Source organism: Staurois parvus, unplaced genomic scaffold (genome assembly GCF_062004578.1).
Source record: "Staurois parvus isolate SC_StPar_1 unplaced genomic scaffold, SC_StPar_1.0 ptg000387l, whole genome shotgun sequence".
Lineage (NCBI taxonomy): Eukaryota > Metazoa > Chordata > Amphibia > Anura > Ranidae > Staurois > Staurois parvus.
In genome coordinates, this window is record NW_028318183.1 from 3460199 (window position 1) to 3483193 (window position 22995).

The 22995-nt window shown below is 42.8% G+C and overlaps 1 protein-coding gene across 1 annotated transcript in view; it reads right to left on the reverse strand.

Moving 5' to 3' along the window:
* Positions 1-22995, reverse strand: part of SACS (sacsin molecular chaperone) — a 146560-nt gene that overhangs the window by 25752 nt on the left and 97813 nt on the right. The window contains exons 4-8 of the mRNA XM_089685805.1: positions 12739-12826; positions 7599-7684; positions 6518-6629; positions 5548-5694; positions 1828-3310 (exon numbers count right to left, since the gene is read on the reverse strand). Coding sequence (XP_089541931.1) covers positions 1828-3310; positions 5548-5694; positions 6518-6629; positions 7599-7684; positions 12739-12826 — 1916 coding nt within the window. The remainder of the gene's footprint in view (positions 1-1827; positions 3311-5547; positions 5695-6517; positions 6630-7598; positions 7685-12738; positions 12827-22995) is intronic.

A 22995-nucleotide genomic window follows, 5' to 3' on the forward strand; every position in this document is an offset into this window, starting at 1 on the left:
TTTCTAAACTGCCACCACTCCCTCATTTTCAAGCCCACCTACACAAATCTTATATCAAAACGTTCAGCAATCCCTGCTGCCATTAAAAATGTCCACGGCTAAGTCATAGTCCTGATAGTTTTCACAATAGGACCATTTGTTTGCAACTCACGCCGCCCATTGACATTCATTGAAACTCCACTCTAGCCACCTTAAATTTGAAGGGCAATTTCTAAACTGCGACTGTGCCTTCATTTTTAATATTTCAGAGACATACTATGCATCAAAATGTAGGTCTGGGTCTTGTGATTCTCACAATATAAAGCTCTTCGGTGTAGAATTTATAATTAAACTACAACCATTTGAAGATGGCAACCGCCAGTGAAGTGAGCAAGTTGGAGCAGTTTGTTTTTAACCGCTCTTCTCTGTCCTTCCTGTAGAGTGAATTGCCATAGGAACCCAGGTGTGTGAGCAGGCAGCAGAGTGACAAAAGCTAGTGTGAGTTGTAGACTACTGGTGGAGGCAAGAACACTTCACACAATTTCCCCACAAATTGTAGCTTTTCTAGTTGTATATATATTCCTATAGAGGATGACGTTTCACTATGTTCATAGCAATAATACCGCATCTGACTTCCTCCTCACACAGCTTTCTGAATCAGTGAGAAACAGCCTGCAGAGTGATGCCACAGCTGCTGATCACCTCTGTGGTCCAATGCAGGGACTAAAGACCCAGTATTAACATGTGAGCCAAGCACCTAGCATCTTCTGAAGAAACTAAAAAATGCATATAGTGTTGTGCTGCCAATTCAAAAATGAGAAAAAATACAAAAATACAATACAATACAATACACCTTCCCCACTGGGTGTAATCCTATTGTGCAAATAATAAATATATGACTAAATTTACTAAATTGAAATAAATTGTGTGAATAACTAAATGCTGTACAATACATGTGCTTGCAGACAAATTAGATAAATAAAATGCTCCAAAATACATCCTCCACTGTTGGTCTTAGCTATGTGTACTTAGTGTAAAACAAAAACCCAATAAACTCAGTGAATCAGTCCAAGTTTAAAAACAAACACCAACTAAATAGTCCGCTGGGACCATAATGCCTCTTAATACCAACAAAACACAAATCATTATTACAAACAATATAAACCAGTTACCATATCAATATTTATTGCAAATACCTTTACTTCTAGATACAGTATTCATGTGACGCACTTCCCTTCCTCTCCTGAGTCAATATTGGTGCATTGTGATTGGTCCTAGGCTGTAACTTGGGGTGTGGGGAGCAAGTCTTCAGCCCTATATAAGCTCTGACTGGCATCAACTGAGAGCTTACATGGGGCATGTAGTCCTTGCTCCCAGAGGCAGACAGTGTAGTAGGGGAAGTGAAAAGCGTATTAGTATAAGCAGCTCCTGGCGGCAGATTAAACACTTCCCGCCAGTTGTATAAATAGATGCGGGCTCTTGGCAGGTGGACTTTAAACGGCGAGGGGCTGCATATATAGATCCCCTTAGGTAAACACTTTACTGTGCTGAGAATGCGCTCTCAGCAGAGTAGTGAGCAGGTACCGTAAAGCTCTCGATGCACTATAATGATTGGGAGTTCTCCGATCATGTGACTGCCACTCACAGCGGTCACATGATCCTGTAAAAGGGCAGGGAGGTGGCAGCAGGAAGGGGTTAAAATGCACTTGGTGCCTGGTCCTGCATGGGCAATGAATAAGCTTGCTATTTATTTTTTTTAGAAAGCAACAAAGAACACGAAAACAAAAACAGGTAAACAGAACAAAAGAACAATTCAATAACACAAAAGTGCCAATATCACAGTTATACCTTGGGAACTCCTCTGAGGTGATGTAAACAACATCCTTATCAGATACAGATGAAGAGAAAGAAATAAAATTCTCATTTTGCAGAGGAAGCATTTCTAATCCTATAAGTTCACTGTAGTTCTCATCACTGAGTATGAACTCAAGGAGGTGAAGTTTCTCATGTTTAGGTCCCTTATGTGCACATTTCCTCAACACCTGGCGGACAAGAGCTGGGGTGACCTTCTTCACTGGTTTAGAATTATTTAACGGGATCTGGAATGCAGCAGCAACATTTACCGGTACCTTGGCAATGTGAGTCCCTGAGTTCTGGAGGTAGTTCAGGATGGTTTTTGTGTACTCTTTGCTTTCATCTATCTCGATGAAGTTGACATCACATTCTTTTAACCAGCACTTCTTGGTGGAGAAAATCACTGCATTCTGGAATAACATTTTCATTAGCGGTTCTATGATGGGTTTCCAGTGTGTCTTAATCTTGTCCACCTCTGGCCATACTCTGTAGATACTTTCAGAGGAGAGAGGGAAGTCTGGATTCTCTTCGGTCTCCATTCTCTTAATGGCTTCTAAGATAAGAGTGGCATATGCTTTTGGGACAACATTCTTGACAAGAAGTTCATTCCAAAGAGCAGCAGGATCCCGCCACTGGTCCAGTTCTCTCCATTTGATACTCCTACGGTTGTCCGTTAAGCCAAAGAAACCACTGATGTGAACTGGAAGACCTGTTTTACTTTCATCTCCTGGAGGTAAAGGAAGAAAGCAAAAGGCCCTTCCAACAAACTCTGACTCAGCTCCCTTTTCCTCACCATTGCTCCATAAAGGCATGGCAATTCCAATAGCAGGGACAAATTTGAGGTCATCAGCAAGGCAGTCTAATTCATTGCATATGCCACGGCCTCCCACACTGTTGCATACCAACCAAGAGGAAGTTTGTGTTTCCTTGACACTTTCATCCTCAACAACAATATTTACATGATATGTAACACAAGTTATACTATTGCTTGGTACACCTTTGCAGTAGCCATCAATTGACGAGCCAAGAATCTTAATAGAGTTGGGTCTATCATGTTTTAGAAGCTTGTTCTCGCTAGCTGTAACCCGAAAAACTAGCTTTTCAGAGCCATCTGCTTCTCTTATGTGAAGAGAGACATTCTGGACATTCTTTAGAAACAGAAGAACGGTGTCTGCATCAGCTCTGAAGGATTCATAGAGTTCTAGAACCTTTTCTTTATTGTACAAATTGCTACTTAGCAAAGAGGGTTGGACACGGAGAGGGAATCTGAAGAAGGTTCCTTGGAAAAAACCTTCTGCAAAGGTTTCTTTAGTGCTTCCGAAAATGTTAACAAATGGGGCAAATTGGTCCTCGAGTTCACTTATTTCTTTGCTGTCCTCTTTAATGTTCCAACACTGGCCTGACTCATGGCGTCCAAAGAGTACCTGGTGTGGATCCAACATCCCAATTTGATCTCCACTAAAAATACTGGGAACATCTGTAAATGTAAAAAAATAAACATCTTTATGTGTCATCAGATTTAGATTAGCAACAATAAGCTTTTTTTATCAGTTCAAAAACAGAAGTAAATATTTGATCTTGTAATTAAGAGGTAAATTTGATACACTTATTTTCTTTAAGTAGGATGCTATTTTGCACTGAAGTCAATAGGGGGCATTTTTGCATTGAAGTCAAAGGGATGCGGTTTTGCACTGAAGTCAATGGGACACAATTTTGTATTAAAGTCAATGGTACACTATTTTGCACTGAAGTCAATCGGACACTATTTTGCATTGAAGTATATTATCATTATCGACAATTTTTTTCTTTTTCCTATTGGCAAAATGCCAATAACCCTATGTTCGACTGATATATCGGTGCATCACTAGTATACATAGAGAGCCCTTGTGTCCTCTTTCCCTTTTTTCACCCAAGCTCCCTCCCACCATGCCCCTTTTACTCCTCTTCACCCTCTTACAACATCCTTACTTACGCATGCTCTACTCTTCTTTTGCACAGTTTTTGAGATAGACCACATCACCTCGCCCCTTTTATTTCTTCTCATTTCTTCCCCTGTCACTATTCATGCCACTACCCATATCTTGCTGATAGCTGACTACCTTCCAAGATGCAAAAATGACTAGCCCTTGACAACTGGAGTGGGAGTAATCTCCCTCATAACCTAGAGTAGACGATCTGTCCCAGCATTTATTGGTTTGAACCTTTAGCATATTGGTTCATTGCATTTTGGGTACATAAGTTCTTGTATGCTTGTCCTTACCATGAATACAAATATGGCCCTGTACTGTTCACTCTTACTATCCTGGTAACGGACTATCAAATATATGACAGCATATTTTTCTGTGACTGTAAATTTCTTTTAAAATCTACAATAACTCATTGCATGTTAAAAACAATTAGGCTCTGGGAAGAGTTCTCAGAAGTTGTTGCCACAAAGAGCAGTAGGAGTTCCAAGAGTGACCGCAGCAGCAGGAGTCTTATAATGTCCACTTTATCAACTTTTTCACATAAGTTCACACAGGTTTTTCAATGGCTCAAAGCGCTTAGATGTTGGGTCAGTGAAGATATTCAATCTAAAATTATATTTTTTTCCATTCATAAACTGGTGTTCCAAAGCTTACCTCCAGGCACATATGCTTTTCTGGAGGATAGCTGTATGCATTATTTATTGCTTTTCATAAGATACAAACATATAGGAACATTAGAGCAAACTTAAGGCACAACACGATATGACAGCCCTCATATAAGAATCAGTATAGAAATCAAGTTTCAAGTACATAAGAGGTTCAAGCAATAATTACTTATTGAATGGGAGACTACAAAACAAAAAGATACAACTACAGTGTGTTGAAGATGCACTCAGATTATTGTCTACTATTCTCAGCATGGTAGGCCGCTGTCTTGGAGGTATATACCAGCAATAAATAGGTATGTATCTTAGCAAATTGATGGAGAAGAACAAAGAAAGGTAGGAAAGAGTGAAATAAGTAGGGGGAAAAAATAAGGAAAAGATGGTAAAAGCAATAAAAAAAGAGATAAAATGCAGGTATAGATTGCACAGGGATAGGAGTAGGGAAGGGTGGAGGGCAGGGAGTTCAGGGTGCACTGGACATAGGGTGGAACCCAAGATATTTTGAAATTAACCGTAGCTGATGTGTTAATATTGCTTTTTACATTTTTTTTATTTATGGATGCACAGAAATATACAAAGAAATATAAGAATTAAATAGCTTGTGTGAAAAAAAATATTACATCCCAAAAGAGAAATACAAGACGATCATATGAAATAATGGTATCAGTTCTGAGAAATCAAACAGGTGGAATCTCAGTGATCCAAAAGGTGAGTCCCTACAAAATAGAAAGTTTTAGGGTGGGAACATCGAGTGGCATTGTAGAGACATAAAACCATCAGTCACAATCTCTGACAGCGTTTGCCATGGAAGTATGCATCTGTGATCTTTGTTATTTTTTGAATAGATAAAAATTACCAAAAGACGGAAAAAAAATGAAGAGTAACGGGGGAAGAGAAAAAAAAGGGGGGGGGATGACTTTTTAAGAGGTCCTGTCAATGACACTATGGCACATTTGCATTTGTATTTAGTAGCTAGACAGATACCTTAAGCATCACCATAGTTGTAAAGCAACTTTGTAAGCAACAACAAAAAATATAGTTTATCTTGCTACCCAACTATTATAATGACAGACACTTCATACCTGTTATATGGTACACAGAGTTGAAGCCAATTCCAAACCTTCCAACCTTCAGGGGGTCATCTTTTTTCCTACTTCTTGCAATTTCTTGAATTCCGTGCCAGTCTTCAGAGGTGAAAACTGCATTATTGTATACATAAAGTGCAGGTCCTAAAAACAGAAAAGCATATACTGAGTTAGTAAAATAGTATTCAGGACACGTAAAAATGGTACAGTACTGTCATTCTGTCATGACCCTCCTTCATTCCTGGAGGATATGCGGCTAGAAGGCACTACTAAAAGCAGCTCATGTCCAAATCCTGGGTCTCATATTACTTGTGGAGTAGTAAAGCCATTTTAGCTTTACTGGACTTGGCAATCTGTATTCAGCCTGAGAGATGGACAATGGTCATCTCTAGTGGAAGATATCTGTCGTCTTCTTAGACATGTGTGAAGAGCCATCATACGTCATCAGCCCATCTTTTATCAGGTTTGGGGGCATGGCAGTATTCATACACTGGGCAATCAGTGGGTATATTAAACCAATGGAATACGAATATAAACTCAATCATGGAGATGTAATAGATAAAGAGGAATATTTTACAGTAACCAATCATTAACTCCAATAGCTCTATTGGTTCCAGCAGGCCAAACAGATGACATTTTGTTGAAGCGGGCACAGGCAAGCATGCGACTTGCAACAAATGCTGGGGTAGGACACCGTGCCTAATAAGTGCTAATATGCATCCATGATCATCTAGACACCATTTGCTGACAGTGCATCACCTAAGAGAACATTCTGACTGGCACAATAAGAAAGGCACCCCAGTCACCAGTTGGTACATACCATAATGCAGCAGCCTGCTGAAAAACAATAATGTTTAAATCTCACATCTTATGCAAGTTCACATAGTAACAGGTAAAACAATTCTCAGCACATTGTGTTCATTGATGTGGATGTTTTGTTGCACAAATGCTTTTATGGTAAACCTACCTTGATACTGGGCCATTTCTTTTGAGAAAAGAGATCCAGTGCCATGATGTGTTTCATCAAAGAGAAATTTCACTTCACTGGCACCAGCGTCCTCTGCATTCTGAATCAGCTCCTATGGTAATACAATAATAATTTATGAGGTTCATTACATTTATTGTAACAACTTACTGTGCATTACACACTGTTCTAATCCAGCCTTCCATTATGAAAAATCTAAGAACTAATATCTTATAATTATATAAAAATCACTGCTCTGACTAAAGGTCCTGGCAAACAACTTAACATACAATTCAAATACATACAGGTTAACTGTTTTAGTTGCCAAACAATTTGTAACCTGCTAAAGTCAGTCTCTTGTGATGCAGGCCTCCGCAGTAGACGGTACAGCTAGCCCAGTCAGTTCACTTATATACAGTACAGTATTCGCCAAGATTCTATACATAATTAGCAGAAAGCTACATAAAGAGATTATTTTCACCATTCCCTAGTTCAACACACAGGCCCCAGAGTGCAGCCATAGCTAGAGATGATCGGATATGTCACGTGACCAGGAAAATTGCAGCATTATTTGACTAGCAATGCCACAATGTGCCGCAAAGCAGGTGGAGTTGGAAATGTCAAACCAAAAACAGAACGCATATGTCACTTGCTTCACACAAGTCGGAAATAAAGGTCACTTGCCTTTCTAACTGTCCTTCCTGTTCATTGGCCAGGGTGAGATGACGTCACTCCTGTGCATGTGCAGGATCTAGTCAAGCAGCCACACAGGATCAGCCTGGCTGCTGTAAGCTGAGCTGCACACACGGGGATCACTGTGATCAGGCAGGTAGGTATAGTTTTTTGCACTGCATGTCTCTTCTGCAGTAAAAAGCCTGAAAACTCATAGTGAGGTTCAGCAGAACTTTAGTTCCGCTTTAAGGGTAAAAAAAAAATTTGTGTTTTAGAATTACTTTTTTTTCATGCAAAGTCTACTTCACCTGTATGTTGATCATCCAAGAAAAATATTAAACGATTTGCTATTACCAGTATCCCAGTTTCTCGCTAACTGACAAGTCATACAGCACAGGAAGAGGATTGTCACCTTTAGAATTTGTCCTCCTTCTGGGTATCTCCTTAGAATATCCTTGAGGAAGTCAACGAGTGGAGGAGTTGTTTGTCCAAATTTGCCTGTCACAAAAAAAAACACAAACATTACTAAATTGTATACAGAGCAGAAAAGGACCATGCATGATTTCTATGGAAATCTGTGGAAGGCTCTTGCATCACAACACATTTTTATTCACTGTGAGGTACAAGTGTGAGAGAAGGGAGAAATTTTAATAAATACACTATACTAAACAAATGTATACTTTTACATCTCTCAATTTTTGCTTTTTGTTTTTTTTATTTACAGTTTGTATTTTTAGATATATCATTTTACATTTTTTCCCTAAAATATTCCATAGGATAAGAAACTGAAGAGTACTAAAGAGGTTTTTGTAGCTTCAAGATTGGCCCAAGTCCTATCATCCAGGGCTAGCTGGAATTAAAGTGTATCTAAACCCTAAAACAAAAATTTTAGAATTTTCAGATTACTGGTACTTTTCTTTTTAAGCCCTCTATTTATTTTCACTGGGTAATTCTGTGAATAACACATTTACTTTCTCTGGGTGGCTACATGCACGTCCCCTCCCCTATATGCTGTATATGGAGAGAGCCATGGTCACCACACAGGCTGGACTTCACACGTGAATCTATCTTTGTTCATCTGTATTACTTGGGGGATGATGGTATTAGTAGTTTATACAAATAAGATAAAATACAGTGGGGAAAATAATTTTTTGATCCCCTGAAGATTTTCTAAGTTTGCCTACTTACAAAGAAATGAAGGGTCTTTAGTTTTCATCATAGGTGTATTTTAAATGATAGAGACAAAATATCAACCAGAAGTCCAGAAAAGACACAATAAAAATAGGTATTTGATCCCCACGACTTGGTACTTGGTGGAAAAACCCTTTCTGGCAAGCACAGAGGTAAGACGTTTCTTGTAGTTGGTTACCCGGTTTGCACACATCTCAGGGGGGATTTTGGTCCACTCTTCTTTACAGATCTTCTCTAAATCCCTAAAGGTTCATTTTTTTTTTTTTTGTAAAATAACAAACACGTCTATATTTAACTGCTGTGTGCAGTGGTTTTGCACAGAGCAGCCTGTAGCCTCCTCTTCTTGGGTCCCCCACAGGCTCTCCTGGCTCCTCCTGTCTGTCGGGTACCCCCGACAGCTTGCTATCGGGGCACCCGCTGCTCCATGTGGCCATTCATACACAGAGCCATGGCTTGGCCGTGCCCCTGTGAGCTGAGGCTGTCATTCACATCACTGGATCGCGATGAGGCTCAGGTAAGTAATGAGGAGGCTGGGGGAGCTGCTGCACACTGAAGGTTTTTTACCTTCATGCATAGAATGTATGAAGGTAAAAAACATCAAGCCTTTAGAACCACTTTAAGGTGTCTTAGCTGTCACTTGGCAACCTGAAGTTATAGCTCCTTCCATAAATTTTCTATAGGATTAAGGTCTGGAGACTGGCTAGGCCACTTCATGAGCTTAATGTGCTTCTTCATGAGCCACTCCTTTGTTGCCTTGGTGGTATGTTTTTGATCATTGTCATGCTGGAAGACCCATCCATGACCCATCTTCAGTGTTCTGGCTGATGGAAGAAGGTTCTCATCCAAGATTTTACAATACATGGCCCCGTCCATTGGCTCCTCAATGCGGCAATGTCGGCCTGTACCTTTAGCAGAGAAACAGCCCCAAAGTATAATGCTTTCACCTCCGTGCTTGAAGCTGTAGGGATGGTGATCCTAGGGTCATAGTGAGCATTTTTCTTCCTCCAAACACGGCGAGTCGAGTTAATGCCAAAAAACTAAATTTTGGTCTCATCTGACCACAACACTTTCTCCCAATCCCTCTCTGAATCATTTAGACGTTCACTGGCAAACTTCAGATGGGCCTGTACATGTGCATTCTTTAGGGGGACCTTGTGGACGCTGCAGGGTTTCAGTCCATGGCAGCGTATTGTGTTACCAATGGTTTGTTTGGTGACTGTAGTCCAAACTGCCTTGAGATCATTCACAAGCTCCTCCCATGTAGGTCTGGGCTGATCCATCACTTTCTCATGATCACCCTTACCCCATGAGGCGAAATCTTGCATGTGATATTTTACCCCATGAAGCGAAATCTTGCATGGAGCTCCAGACTGAGGGCGACTGATGGGTATTTTGTATTTCTTCCATTTGTGAATAATCACTCCAACTGTTGTCTCCTTCTCACCAAGGAACTCTCCTTCTGCTCAAAGAACTTTGTACAGAAAAAAATATTGTGGCTGTAATTACTAACCACCTCCTAAACATACTAGTTACCTGCATGTGTCCAGCTTTTTGAGCTGACGCTGTAACAGACATGCACATCAGAAACGTCAAAGTGAAATCAGGGGTCCTATTCTGCATTTGTGTCCTGAGTCAACAGCTGTATACGAATTGAAGGCAAGGAATCAGCATGGAAGCCAGGCAGCTAACATATTCAAAAGTCAGCAGTGGCAGTCTCTGTACTTTTTACAAACATGTATCTTTTAAGTCTTGATATGATGGATAAGCATACAGCAATAGTACTGAATTTCTTTGTTAACAATTGGCACCAGCACCTCCCAGCCTTTTTTTAGATGCTGGGAGACGGGGTAGGGTTTGGCTATCACAGAAGTCACATGATCGGAGCTTTCCATTACCCGTCGGTAACTGTGTCGGGAATGTGCACGGTGCGTGCTCTCGGCAAAGTTCTGTCTTTGTTTGGGTACGCATGTTTATGGCCTCTCAGCGTTAAGGTCCACCCACTGGAAGGCTGCACATATCCCGACAGACTAGTTTTTTTTTAGAAGCATCCAGCCTGAGCTCTTATCCTTTAAGAGATCATGAGATCACATGTCTAGATCTTTAGTTGTCAACAGTCAAGTGGAATCTTGGACCAACAATTTTCTTTAGCAAAAATATTTAAACTCTCTCATCAACCACCCAAGCAAATCTCTCATCATAGGTCTACAATAACATTCTTTTGCACACAAGGTTAAAAAATAATTTTAGGCCTGAAGATTACATAAAACCTCCAAAATATTATATATTTTCTGAAAACAGACACCCTGGAGAATAAAATAGTGTAGTTCCAATTTTTTTATGTCACACAATACTACCGCAAAGATTTAGGAAATGCAAAATTTCAGTAAAAATTACACTAAAGTTAATTTTAGGGCACACAAACGCAAAAAAATACCCAATTTTTTGGTAAAATATAAAAGATGAGGTTGCACCTAGTAAATAAATACTCAACATGTCAAATTTGCGTGCACCCCTGAAATGGTGACCCTATATTTTGCATATGTGGCACATGAAAAGCCCCCTATAGGTCATCAGTTTAGCATTACAGGGGAGGTCTTGTGATAGAAATAAAGGTCTCACTCCAGCGTGCATGGTGATATGTAACATCTGTATTGTAGTCAAAGTTTTCATGCATAGGAGCCCCTGACGTTTAAGTTCATATGTGCATATATATGTGGGGGGTAGGGGCCTCAAAAAATTGGGGGGGGGGGATTTTATGTAATTTTTTAAAAATTTTAAAAAAATATTTTTATTTAACTTTTTTCATCACATAGGGGACAAAATGTCTGCTATGTAATGATTTTTTGGTGACAGGTTCTCTTTAAAGAGACATCCGGGGTCTAAAAGACCCCGGATGTCTCCCCTGTATTTCACTGAATGTAATACAGTACAGTTCGCTCTACATCACATTCTTTCCTGGCTATACTGGCTGGGGAAACTGACGAGAGACCCAGAAGTGACATTTTACATGTCACTTCCAGGCTAGCATTAAGAAGGGGAAGAGAGCTGACACGTGTCCGGTGTCCGCTCAGATCCCTCCCCCCTTTCCAGAAGCACCAGCTATGCCGGTCCAGAGCATGCAGATGGGCAAGCAGAGCCCAGGATACATGACGGAGGGAGGAAGCAATCCACCAGGAGCTAGTCAGATGTATACATACTCTTGGTGGCTACAGCCACCGGGAGTGTGTGTAAAACCCCATGCTTTCAGGTCAGTATGACACAAGGACCTGGCAGTGAAAGGGTTAGAGAGTAAAATGATGCTATAAATAGTGAATACTTGTGAGCTATTATGTATGAGGTCTTCAGTAAATTATAGATAATTAATAAATAATTATCTACTGGTGTCATGCGCTTAGTGCGCTGGCACTCACACAGGCTAGAGAGTAACTCCTCTTTTGTGAAAAAAATATAAAAAATTTATATAGATTATACAATTGCTACACAAACCATAATTATATTATAATATGTCCTTTTCAATCTGCAGCACTGTAATTTTCTGTAAAATTCACTGCAATATAGCAACCTGGATGTGTTCTGTAGACAGCTGGTGTACAAAACATCTCCAGAAATGTTGTGCACTAAGATATGTCAGGTTTTAGGCCTCCTCTGCAACAAAATTGTCATTTTTGGTAAGATACTCCATAGGGGTCAATCACTTCTAAAGGGATGAGGTCACAGCAACTTTTCTCATTAGAACATAAAAAGTAAACCAGCTGATTAAAAATCAATTAGTCACTCCCATTCCGAATTAGTATCCAAAGGTCATAGTGGAACAAAAAACGTTTTCTTCTGAGCAGCACCAAGTAGGAATCTGCAACAAAGTTTATCAAAATCACTGCAATGAACGTTGATCGCCCAGAGGGGTATGTTTTTTTTTTCTCAACAAAAGTGGAGTTACTCTTTAAAGATATTGTACACTTTAAAAAGTTTTTGTTGGTTTAACTAGGTTAATACCAGTGCCATTATATTCCCTGTGTCAATTGTTTGCCTTATCTGGGCTCACATGCTGCTGCAGTTTGTAGTGTCATGCCCTATGTCCATGATAATATTCACCTAGCGCCCCATAGCAACTTTTTGTTGCTATGGAGGCGCATATGTGGGCTCACTCCTGAGCTGCGCTGTTTGTTTGGCCATGTCCCCCACTCCCTCCTCACAGGATTTGATTGACAGCAGTAAAAGCCAATGGCTCCCACTGCTGCCTCTGTGTCCTTTGATGAGAGAAAGAGAGCAGTGTAGCTGCGGACAAGCACAATGCTGGATCGAGATAGGTAAGTGAGGGTGAAGGGGCGGACTGTGAGCACTGTTAGACAACAAATAGTTACCTCCTCCTTTCAGGCCTTTGGATTGAAGGTTTAGAAATATTTGTTTACTGTTGGATCCCAGGTCTCCGATCTTGGTCCAGCCAGACAGCTGGAAAAAAATTAAATCAAATAATTATATTAAGGTCTAAAATTATTAATATTATAAATTAGTTTCAGCTTTAGACAAAATAAAACATTAGACAAAATCCTGTCAGCTTTAAAGGCTGGTTTTCACCTATGTGGTTTTTAGTGTGTTTTGCAGAAGCACACTAGAGTCCATTTAATATGGTTTCTTATAGGAAACGTTCACAACTATGTGTTTTCAGGTGCTGCATTTTTGGAAGGAGATGTGGATTTTTGTTTACCCACAGCAGATTGCGTTTATAGTGCAATAGACTTTAATGAAACAGCATCATATGACTTTGATGTGACTTTACACTCTCTGGCACTTAAGTTCCATCAAAATATTGCAGAAACATTTTCAAAGTTGCAGCGACTTTGAAAAGATTCCTGCACTTTGATGCATCTTAGCGTACCAGAGAATGTAATGTTGCACTCAATATTTTTCTATTGGCAAAAAAAGTAAAATGCATTGAAAAAGCATGTTCCAAAATGCAAAATGCACTGCAAAATGCACCGGAAAAATGCATCAATCGCAACACGCATAGGTGTGAACCAGGCCTAATGAAGATGATGTTATGAAGCTGATGTTTTAAAAATACTATCAAACAGAAGGTGTTTCAGTTAAGAAATGGCTGAATCACTTACTGATTTTCGTTTCCTAGGGACCATGGAAGTGAGATCTCTGTTCCCAAAAAGATATGAGTTCAAGGTTTGGACTGATCTTTGGCTGCTCATCCGAATGTTAGACTTTTAACGCATGCAGTGGGCACCGAACGTCATATATAATACTATGTGATCACTTCCTGTCACTAGTTACTAAGGAAGCAATGGGGGTCAGCACCCATCGCATCCTTTGCAACCAGTGATGTCACCTGGGTCTTATTAATTTACTAGCTGGGAATCTCCAGCCAACAGGGTGGGGACAGTGTGACATCACTGACCACCACCAATGTTACCCAGGACACCCCATACCTTTGTTTAACGTTAGCAGGAGGGTAATTGCAATTTTGAAACATAGAAGAGTGACCACAAAAAGAAACTAAGTGATCTACTCTCTCATGATATTGTAATTTTTAAAGTTCACAACACAGAGTGTTTTTCCATGAGACCAGAATCTTGACAGACTGCTAGCCATCTAATGTAAACAACCAGCAGGAGGTTCAAAAACAGCTGGAAACCAACTCTAGAGTCTTTGTTGTGATCTTTTAGAAGAAATAAGGTCAGATTAAAAGCAGCTAGAGACATCAGTGACTTGTTTTATTGCTCTTTAATGACTTGTTCTGTATATGTAAATCATTAAACCTCCATCAACGTGGGGCAATTGCACTTTAAATACACTGATAGTTACCCGACTCACAACATCTGCTGAAAATATGTTCCACTAGTCTTTCTGTAAAACTACACTTTCTAATGTCATTTAAAGATAAAGTAAACTCAGGGAGTAAAATACCGTATTTTTCGCTCCATAAGACGTACTTTTTTCCCCCCAAAAAAGGGAGGAAAATGTCAGTGAGTCTTATGGAGCGAATATAAAGTGGCCAGTCCCATATTTCCACCGCCACCATTTCAGAATACCGGGCCGGCCACTCAGCTGCTCTCTGATGCAGGACCTTACCTGTTCCTCGGTCCAGCGCTGCGCAGTCTTCCCGTGCCGGCTTCTTCCCGCGCCAGCATCTGTGACAGCCGGGTGCCCACTGCACATGCGCGAGCAGCGCTGCGCTTTGTGAATGGTCCGGCTTCTTCTGAGACACGACAGGTCCCAGAAGACGCCGGGCCATTCACAAAGGGCAGCGCTTCTCGCGCATGCGCTGTGAGCACCCGGCTGTCACAGCCGGGTGCCCACAATAAAGGGAGGACAACTCCGCAGAAGTGGGAGCGGGTACCTGTCAAATTCAGGTACCCACTCCCCCCCAAAGGTCTGCAGTCTCTGGTCATCACCTGTACTGTCTGCAGTCTCTGGTCATCTCCTGTACTGTTTGCAGTCTCTGGTCATCCCCTGTACTGTCTGCAGTCTCTGGTCATCCCCTGTACTGTCTGCAGTCTCTGGTCATCCCCTGTACTGTCTGCAGTCTCTGGTCATCCCCTGTACTGTCTGCAGTCTCTGGTCATCGCCTGTACTGTGTCCGCAGTCTCTGGTCATCTTCTGTACCGTGTCCGCAGTCTCTGGTCATCTCCTGTACCGTGTCCGCAGTCTCTGGTCATCTCCTGTACTGTGTCCGCAGTCTCTGGTCATCTCCTGTACTGTGTCCACAGTCTCTGGTCATCTCCTGTACTGTGTCCGCAGTCTCTGGTCATCTCCTGTACTGTGTCCGCAGTCTCTGGTCATCTCCTGTACTATGTCCGCAGTCTCTGGTCATCTCCTGTAGTATGTCCACAGTCTCTGGCCATCTCCTGTACTGTGTCCGCAGTCTCTGGTCATCTCCTGTACTGTGTCCGCAGTCTCTGGTCATCCCCTGCACTGTGTCCGCAGTCTCTGGTCATCTCCTGTACTGTGTCCGCAGTCTCTGGTCATCTCCTGTACTGTGTCCGCAGTCTCTGGTCATCTCCTGTACTGTGTCCGCAGTCTCTGGTCATCTCCTGTACTGTGTCTGCAGTCATTGGTTCAGAATATTTTTTTTCTTGTTTTTCTTCTCTAAAACCTAAGCGCGGCTTATGGTCAGGTGCGTCTTATGGAGCGAAAAACACGGTTGGTTTCACCTGCAAGGCAATGCAATAATGTACTAATGCACCGTGCACTAGCACATTATGAAATATTTGCCTTAAAACAAAGCCCTCCAGCGGCGCACTGTTATTGCTGACAGGGTTTCCATCTTTACCCAGTCTTCTTTCCGGGGTTTGCATACTCTGGCAATCTGATTGGCTGAGCCACGATGAAATCACTCCCACGCAGCACGGCGCTCCCGTGCCGTTCCTTAAGGGCGCATGCACAGGTTACATCACAGGCTTCTACACAAGTAAATATCTCCTGACGGTACATGTTTAGGAGATGTACCCACTGGTAAACCTTATTACAGGCTTATCAGTAAACAAAAAAGAAACAGAATGACTGCTACCACTTTAAAGTATCACTAAAGTCAAAAAATCTAAATAACAAACATGTTATACTCACCTGCTTTGTACAGTAGTATTGCACAGATTGGCATTGATCCTCTTGGGTCCCCCTGGGAGCAATCCTGGCTCCTCCTCTTATTCGAATGTCCCCATAGCAAGCTGCTTGCTATGGAGGCACACAGTGTCTGTGCGCTCCTGAGCTGTGTGTCTATGGAGCTGCAGTCCATGACCAATCACAGCAGGTCACATGACAGTTGTATACAATGAATGGCTTCCTTTCATGCCATCCATTGTATACAAGTGTGTCTAGCTGTGAATGGTCACAGCGATCACATGCACAGGCTGGGCCAATCACAGCCCATCTGTGTTACGTTATTAGCCGTGGCCAATCACAGCTAATCACAACAAAAAAAGCTGACTGAATCGATTTCATTCAGTTAAATGCTTGCTTATAGCAAAGAAATTCTTTGCTATAAGCAATCAAATTTTGTAAAAAAAAAAAAACAAAATACTGATCACTTCCCCAAAGTAGTACAATGTTACTATGGTAACATTATACTACTTTGGTCATAGTGTAATGTGAAAAATAAATCTTAAAAAAGAGAAAAAATGTACTAAAAAATAATAAAAGTAATTAAAAAATGTAAAAAAAAATTAACAATTTTTTTTTCCGGACGGTCAACAATGTCCCTGATCACTGCCATACCCGTTATATGATTGCGTTGTACTGCACTGTACTGTGACAGTATGTAAAAATAGTGAAAATCATTTTTTTAATTTTTTCATTTTCTGAAAAATTATGACAACAAAATTACAACTTTAAAAAACTCGCCATGCCTCTTATGAAATACATCTACTTTGCAAAAAGTGGTCATTTGGGGGCAGGGGCGGACTGACAACTCATGGGGCTCCCAGACAATAGGGGATCATGGGGCCCCTGTGTCCTTGCCCAAACTCAAAAAAGCCTATGAAAAAGGTACCAGGGGCATCTCATGGGGCCCCCTACTGACCCCGGGCTCTCGGGCAGTGCCCGAGTTTCCAAATGGTCAGTCCACCCCTGTTTGGGGGATATCTGTACTGTTCTGACATTCTTGGACCTCAAGAAATTAGATTGGCTGTCAGTACTTCAGGATTGATCAATATTCAGATCTATACCATAGTTTGTGAACTCTATAACTTTCCTACAAACTAAATAATACATCCTAATTTGGGTTATTTTCACCAAAGATATGTAGTAGAATACATCTTGGCCTAAATTTCTGAAGAAAAATTACTTATTTGCAAATTTTTATAACAGAAACAAAGAAAAACGTGTTTTTGTTTCAAAATTTTGGGCTTTTTTTGTAAATTTAGCAAAAAATAAAAACCCCAGTGGTGATTAAATACCACCAACAGAAAGTTCTAGTTGTGTGAAAAAAATTATAAAATTTTAGTTTGGGTACGATTTGGGTATGATCGTGCAATTATCATTCAAAGTGCGACAGCGGTGAAACCTGAAAAATGGCCTGGGCAGGAAGGGGGTAAAAGTGCCCAGTATGGAAGCAGTTAAATTACTATTAGGGTTCATGCACAATGGGCTTTAAAAAATGCTGCTTCTACAGGAGTTTTGTGTTTAGCTTGTAGAAGCAGCTCAATGCTATCCTATGTGTCCATAACATTGGGATGTTTATTTTCAGCTCAGCATTTAAAGGCAGAAAAAACACCCAGTATTGCGTTTTTGAGTGGAGTTTTCTGGCAGAAAAAAAACACTAAACGCCAGTACAAAACCGCTGTATATGAGCATTTTTTTCTGTCAAAGGAAGTTGCATTTTTTTTTTAGCCCAGTGTGCATGGACCCTTACAAAGGTGACAACATATAATACGAGGAGTATATTTTCCACAAGATGGGAGAAAAATCTGATTCTATCGCTTAAAACCGAAAACTCAAATTACCATGACTCTTATAAGCTAATAATAATCTCTGTTCAATAAGGACATTACAGATATGTTACATCCTCCTGTGAAATGCTGCATCCCTCCCCCATGACACTGCGTACTCGTATTGATAGAAAACTCGCCATATCATTACAATGTTCTATTTGTTTGAAGTAGATAACAGTTAAACATTAGAAAGCCAACAGAAACAAGAAACAAGCAAGGAAACGGAAATACACAAAATCAGCATAGCTTATTTTATCTGTTTATTAAAACGTATCTAACCAAAAAACTAAAATGTAATCCTTAGATGTGGTGGCTACATTAGTTTTCTTTTCTCAGCCTTTTTCCTTTACTTTTTACTAGGTAATCCCTTGAATAAAGCACTTCATGTCCCTGGGTGGCTGTTCTAACTCCTTTACCATAGGTTCACACCTATGTGTTTTCGGCAGCGTTTTGCAGAAACACAGTACAGTCCATTTAACATGATTTCCTCTGGGACATGTTCACACCTGTGCGTTTTCACCCAGTGCTTTTTTTTGGAAAGGGTCTGGGACTTTTTTGAACACAAGTTGCATTTTTGGTTCTATGGAAATGCTGCAGAAAAGCTGGGCTGGACTTCAAACACATCTGTCTTTGTTCATCTTCAATACATGGGATTAGTATTTTTTTTTTAAAGAAAGACAATATTGTTTTATACTTCCAGTTCACCTCCCAGGAAGTGACAAGAACACTGCATTTCTAGCAAAAGATTGACACTTTTTTTTGTACTTGGTACAAATGTTTTAGCCAGAAAAAAAGAAAACTAACACAGCCACATAAGGTAATAAGCTGGCATGTATACAATTTTTGTTCTCAGGTTTATACTGTATATTCTTTAGAGTGGTTCTAAAGGCAGAAGGTTTTTTTTTACCTTAATGCATACTATGAATTAAGGTGAAAAAAAAATCTTCAGGGTGCAGCTCCCCCTTATACTTACCTGAGCCCCATCTCGCTCCAGCGACGTACATGAGAGCAAAAGCTCTCCTAGGTCTCCCTCTTTATTAGCCTATACAGCAGCAGGAGCCATTGACTCCCACTGCTGTCAGTGAGCCAATGAGGAGAGAGAGGGGGTGGGGCTGAGTCGCAGCTCTGTGTGTGAATGGACATGCAAAGCAGCGGCTTAGAAGCGAGACTGCTTGGGTGCCCCCATAGTACTCTGCTTGCTCTGGGGGCACATGGCAGGAGGAAGGGGTCAGGAGCACCAGCAGGGGACCCGAGAAGAGGATCAGGGCTGTTGTTTACAAAACCACTGCACAGAGCAGGTAAGTATACAATATGTTTTGTTTTTTTTCTAATTGCCTTTAATATCACTTTAACTTGGAGAGTTTCTGTTATCATTATGATTTAAAAAGGAGCCAAACAACTATTTGATAATAAATGGCTTCATATGATCATCATCCTTCAATAAAAGAGCATTTTTTGGCATGATCAGTCATATTTTCAATATCAATGCCAAAATTTCACAATTTCTGCCAGGGTATGTAAACTTTTGAGCACAACTGTACTACACTATGGAAGTTCTATCTTTGACTTCTTTTCAAGCCATTTGAAGACCCTTTAAAGATGTGTTTGATCGTTTATATCTCCTAACCGCTGGGGACATCTCCCCGAACCCTGGTCCTCCACCACCTCGCTCACCCACAAGGCACCCTCCTACTTTCATGAACTGCCGCAACCCTCTCAATCTAATAGCTGTCCCTCTGCTCCCCAAAACCACCCCCCCCCCCCCCGTTTTCATGTGCACTCCTGAACGCCCGATCGGTTTGCAACAAACTCACCGCCATCCACAACCTCTTTGTCTCCCGCTCCTTCAACCTCCTTGCGATCACTGAAACCTGGATCCAAGCCACTGACTCTACCTCCCCTGCGGCACTCTCCTATGGAGGTCTCATCTGGACCCACTCACCCAGACCCAGCGGTCGAAAAGGTGGTGGGGTTGGTATGCTCCTGTCACCACTGAGCACCTTCCAAGTCCTCCCAAACCTCCCCTCTCTATCCTTCTCCTTCTTTGAGGCCCACTGCATCCGACTATTCTCTCCAATCCCTCTGAGGATTGCAGTAATCTATCGGCCTCCAGGGCCCGTGTCCCGCTTCCTCGACAACTTATCCGCTTAGCTACCCTTCTTTCTCTCCTCCGAGCTACCCACCATCATCCTTGGAGACTTCAATATCCCTATCAACATCAATAATCCGGCTACATCCCAACTCCTCCACTTAACCTCTTCTTTTGCACTCGCACAGTACATACAATCCACCATCCACTCCGACGGGAACACCCCGGACCTTGTTTTTTCTCATCTCTGCACTCCCCACACCCTCACAAACACCCCCTTTCCTCTCTCTGATCACAACCTCATTACCTTCTCTGTCTTCTCGTCCTCAAACACCCTCCCCTCCAAACGTCAAACTATCACCAGCCAAAACCTCAGCAACTAGAACCCTGCCCCTTTCCACTCAGCAGCTGACCAACTTTACGACAGTATCGTTCCCCTGTCCTGCCCTGACCACTACTGTTTCTAACAACTCGCTGTCAGCCGCTCTAGACTCGTTAGCACCCCTAACTACACGAAGCATTAGACCCCGACCGCTTCAACCATGACAGACTGACCACACCAAAAATCTCAAACGACGCAGTCGTGCGCTGGAGCGACTATGGTGCAAAACCAGATCCCAACAAGCGTTCACCCGATATAAATCTGCCTTCCTCACCTACACTTCCTCCCTTCACGCTGCCAAGCAAGCCTACTTTGTTACCCTCAATACCCTCTCCTCCAGTCCTTGCCAGCTCTTCTACCTTTAACTCTCTAATCTCTCCGCCCCCACCTCCACCCAGTACCTCACTCACCGCCCACGAGATTGCTAACCACTTCAAAAACAAGATCGACGCAATTCGTAGGGACATCTCCACTGCTCAGACTTCCACCCCACCTAGCATCCCTCACACTAAACCCCCCTCAACACTCCTCTCCTTCAACCTCGCCACTTCCCAGACCTCCACCCCCCTAGCATTCCTCACACTAAAACCCCCTCAACACTCCACTCCTTTGACCTTGCTACCACTGAAGAGGTCACTAAGGTCTTCTCTGAAGCCCGCCTCACCACCTGCCCCCTTGACCCTGTCCCCTCACAGCTCCTACGATCACCCACCTCCTCCATCCTACGCTCCCTCACTCACATCTTTAATCTCTTCCTCTCTAGTGGCGCATTCCCCTCCCCTCTGAAGCACACGCACATCACTCCCATACTTAAAAAACCTTCCCTGGATCCCACTGACCTGAACAACCTTAGACCCATCTCCCTGCTGCCATTTACATCCAAACTCCTTGAGTGCTTAGTCTATAATCGCCTGAGTTCCCAACTCACCAACAACAACCTCCTTGATCCCCTACAGTCTGGCTTCCGTCCCCTACACTCCACCGAAACTGCCCTACTCAAACTCACCAACAACCTGCTAACCGCCAAAGCTAATGGCCACTATTCAGTGCTCCTGCTCCTCGACCTCTCCGTGGCTTTCGACACGGTTGACCACCCCTTCCTCCTCAAAAAACTACACTCTCTTGGCCTCAGAGACTCCGCTCTCTCCTCGTTCTCTTCCTATCTATCACAGCGCTCCTTCAGTGTTACCTATAATGCTGCCACCTCCCCCTCACTCCCCCTCTCTGTTGGGGTCCCTCAAGGTTCTGTCCTCGGGCCCCTTCTCTTCTCCATCTACACCTCCTCCCTTGGCCAACTGATACACTCTCATGGCTTCAACTACCATCTCTATGCCAGCCTCACCCCTTCAGTCTCTGCCTGTATCACAAGCCTACTGAACGACAAATCGGATTGGATGTCACTCCACTTCCTCAAGCTAAATCTTTCCAAAACCGAGCTCCTAGCTTTCCCCCCAGCTCGCGCCCCCTCCCCCCCCCCCCCCCCCCCCGATTTCTCCATCACGACCAACAACGCCACCATCAGTCCCACCCCGCAAGCCAGAGTACTAGGTGTCATCATAGACTCCAATCTCCAATCTGTCTTTCCAGCCCCAGGTCCAATCGCTGACAAACTCTTGTAGACTCCACCTCCACAACATCTCCAAAATACGCCCATTCCTAACCCCGGAAACTACTAAGCAACTCATTTACTCCCTTATTATATCACGACTTTACTACTGTAACTCCCTCCTCACCGGCTTACCTCACTACAGGCTATCCCCGCTTCAGTCTATCCTGAATACTGCGGCCAGACTCATCCACCTTACTAACCGCTCCGTATCCACCACCCCCCTCTGCCAATCCCTCCACTGGCTTCCGATTGCCCAACGGATAAAATTCAAAATGCTAACATTGACGTACAAAGCTGTTCATAACACTGCCCCAAACTACAGCACCGATCTGATATCCAAATAAACGTACTCTCCGCTCCTCACAAGACCTCCTACTCTCTAGTTCCCTGGTCTCTTCCTCCCATGCCCGTCTCCAGGACTTCTCAAGGGCTTCCCCCATCCTACCCCAATCCATCAGACTATCACCTACTCTCCTCACCTTTAGGCGCACCCTGAAAACCCATCTCTTCAGGGAAGCCTACCCCGCCCTCAGCTAATTGCCAATCTCCTCCACTCTTCCTACCACTCCATCCCCCACAGCTATTTCCTCCTGTACCACTCTCCCCTCTCTCCTAGATTGTAAGCTCCAAGGAGCAGGGCCCTTGAACCCCTTGTGTATTGTATTGTTACTGTACTGTTGTAAGGGACCGCCCGGCGGTACTACTAGCACTCCACTGAATAGGCGTCCCCAGCGCACGGAGTCTAAGTCCCAGGGTGCTTGTTCACCAGAGCCCCTGATGGTGGGGATGGACTTGGAGCTCCCTGAGACCAGGTCGTGGCTACTGGGTGCGCCCGTCAGTGGTAGCAGTATGCGCAAGGGGCTCCCACGGGGAAGAGTCTGATGTGAGGAGGTCAGAAGGCCCCGCTGCACGGGATGGATGGATGGATGAGCAAGGTCAGACGGGCCGGGTCGGTAACAGAGAGGGCGGCAAGGTACAAGGCAGCGGGCATAGAATGGTCGGGTCACACGCCAGGTCAGCAACAGCAGGTCAAATCCAATAGGGGGCATTCAGAAGAGAGGTCAGGCAAAGCAAGGGTCAGAATAGGAGAAACAGCAAGGTCAG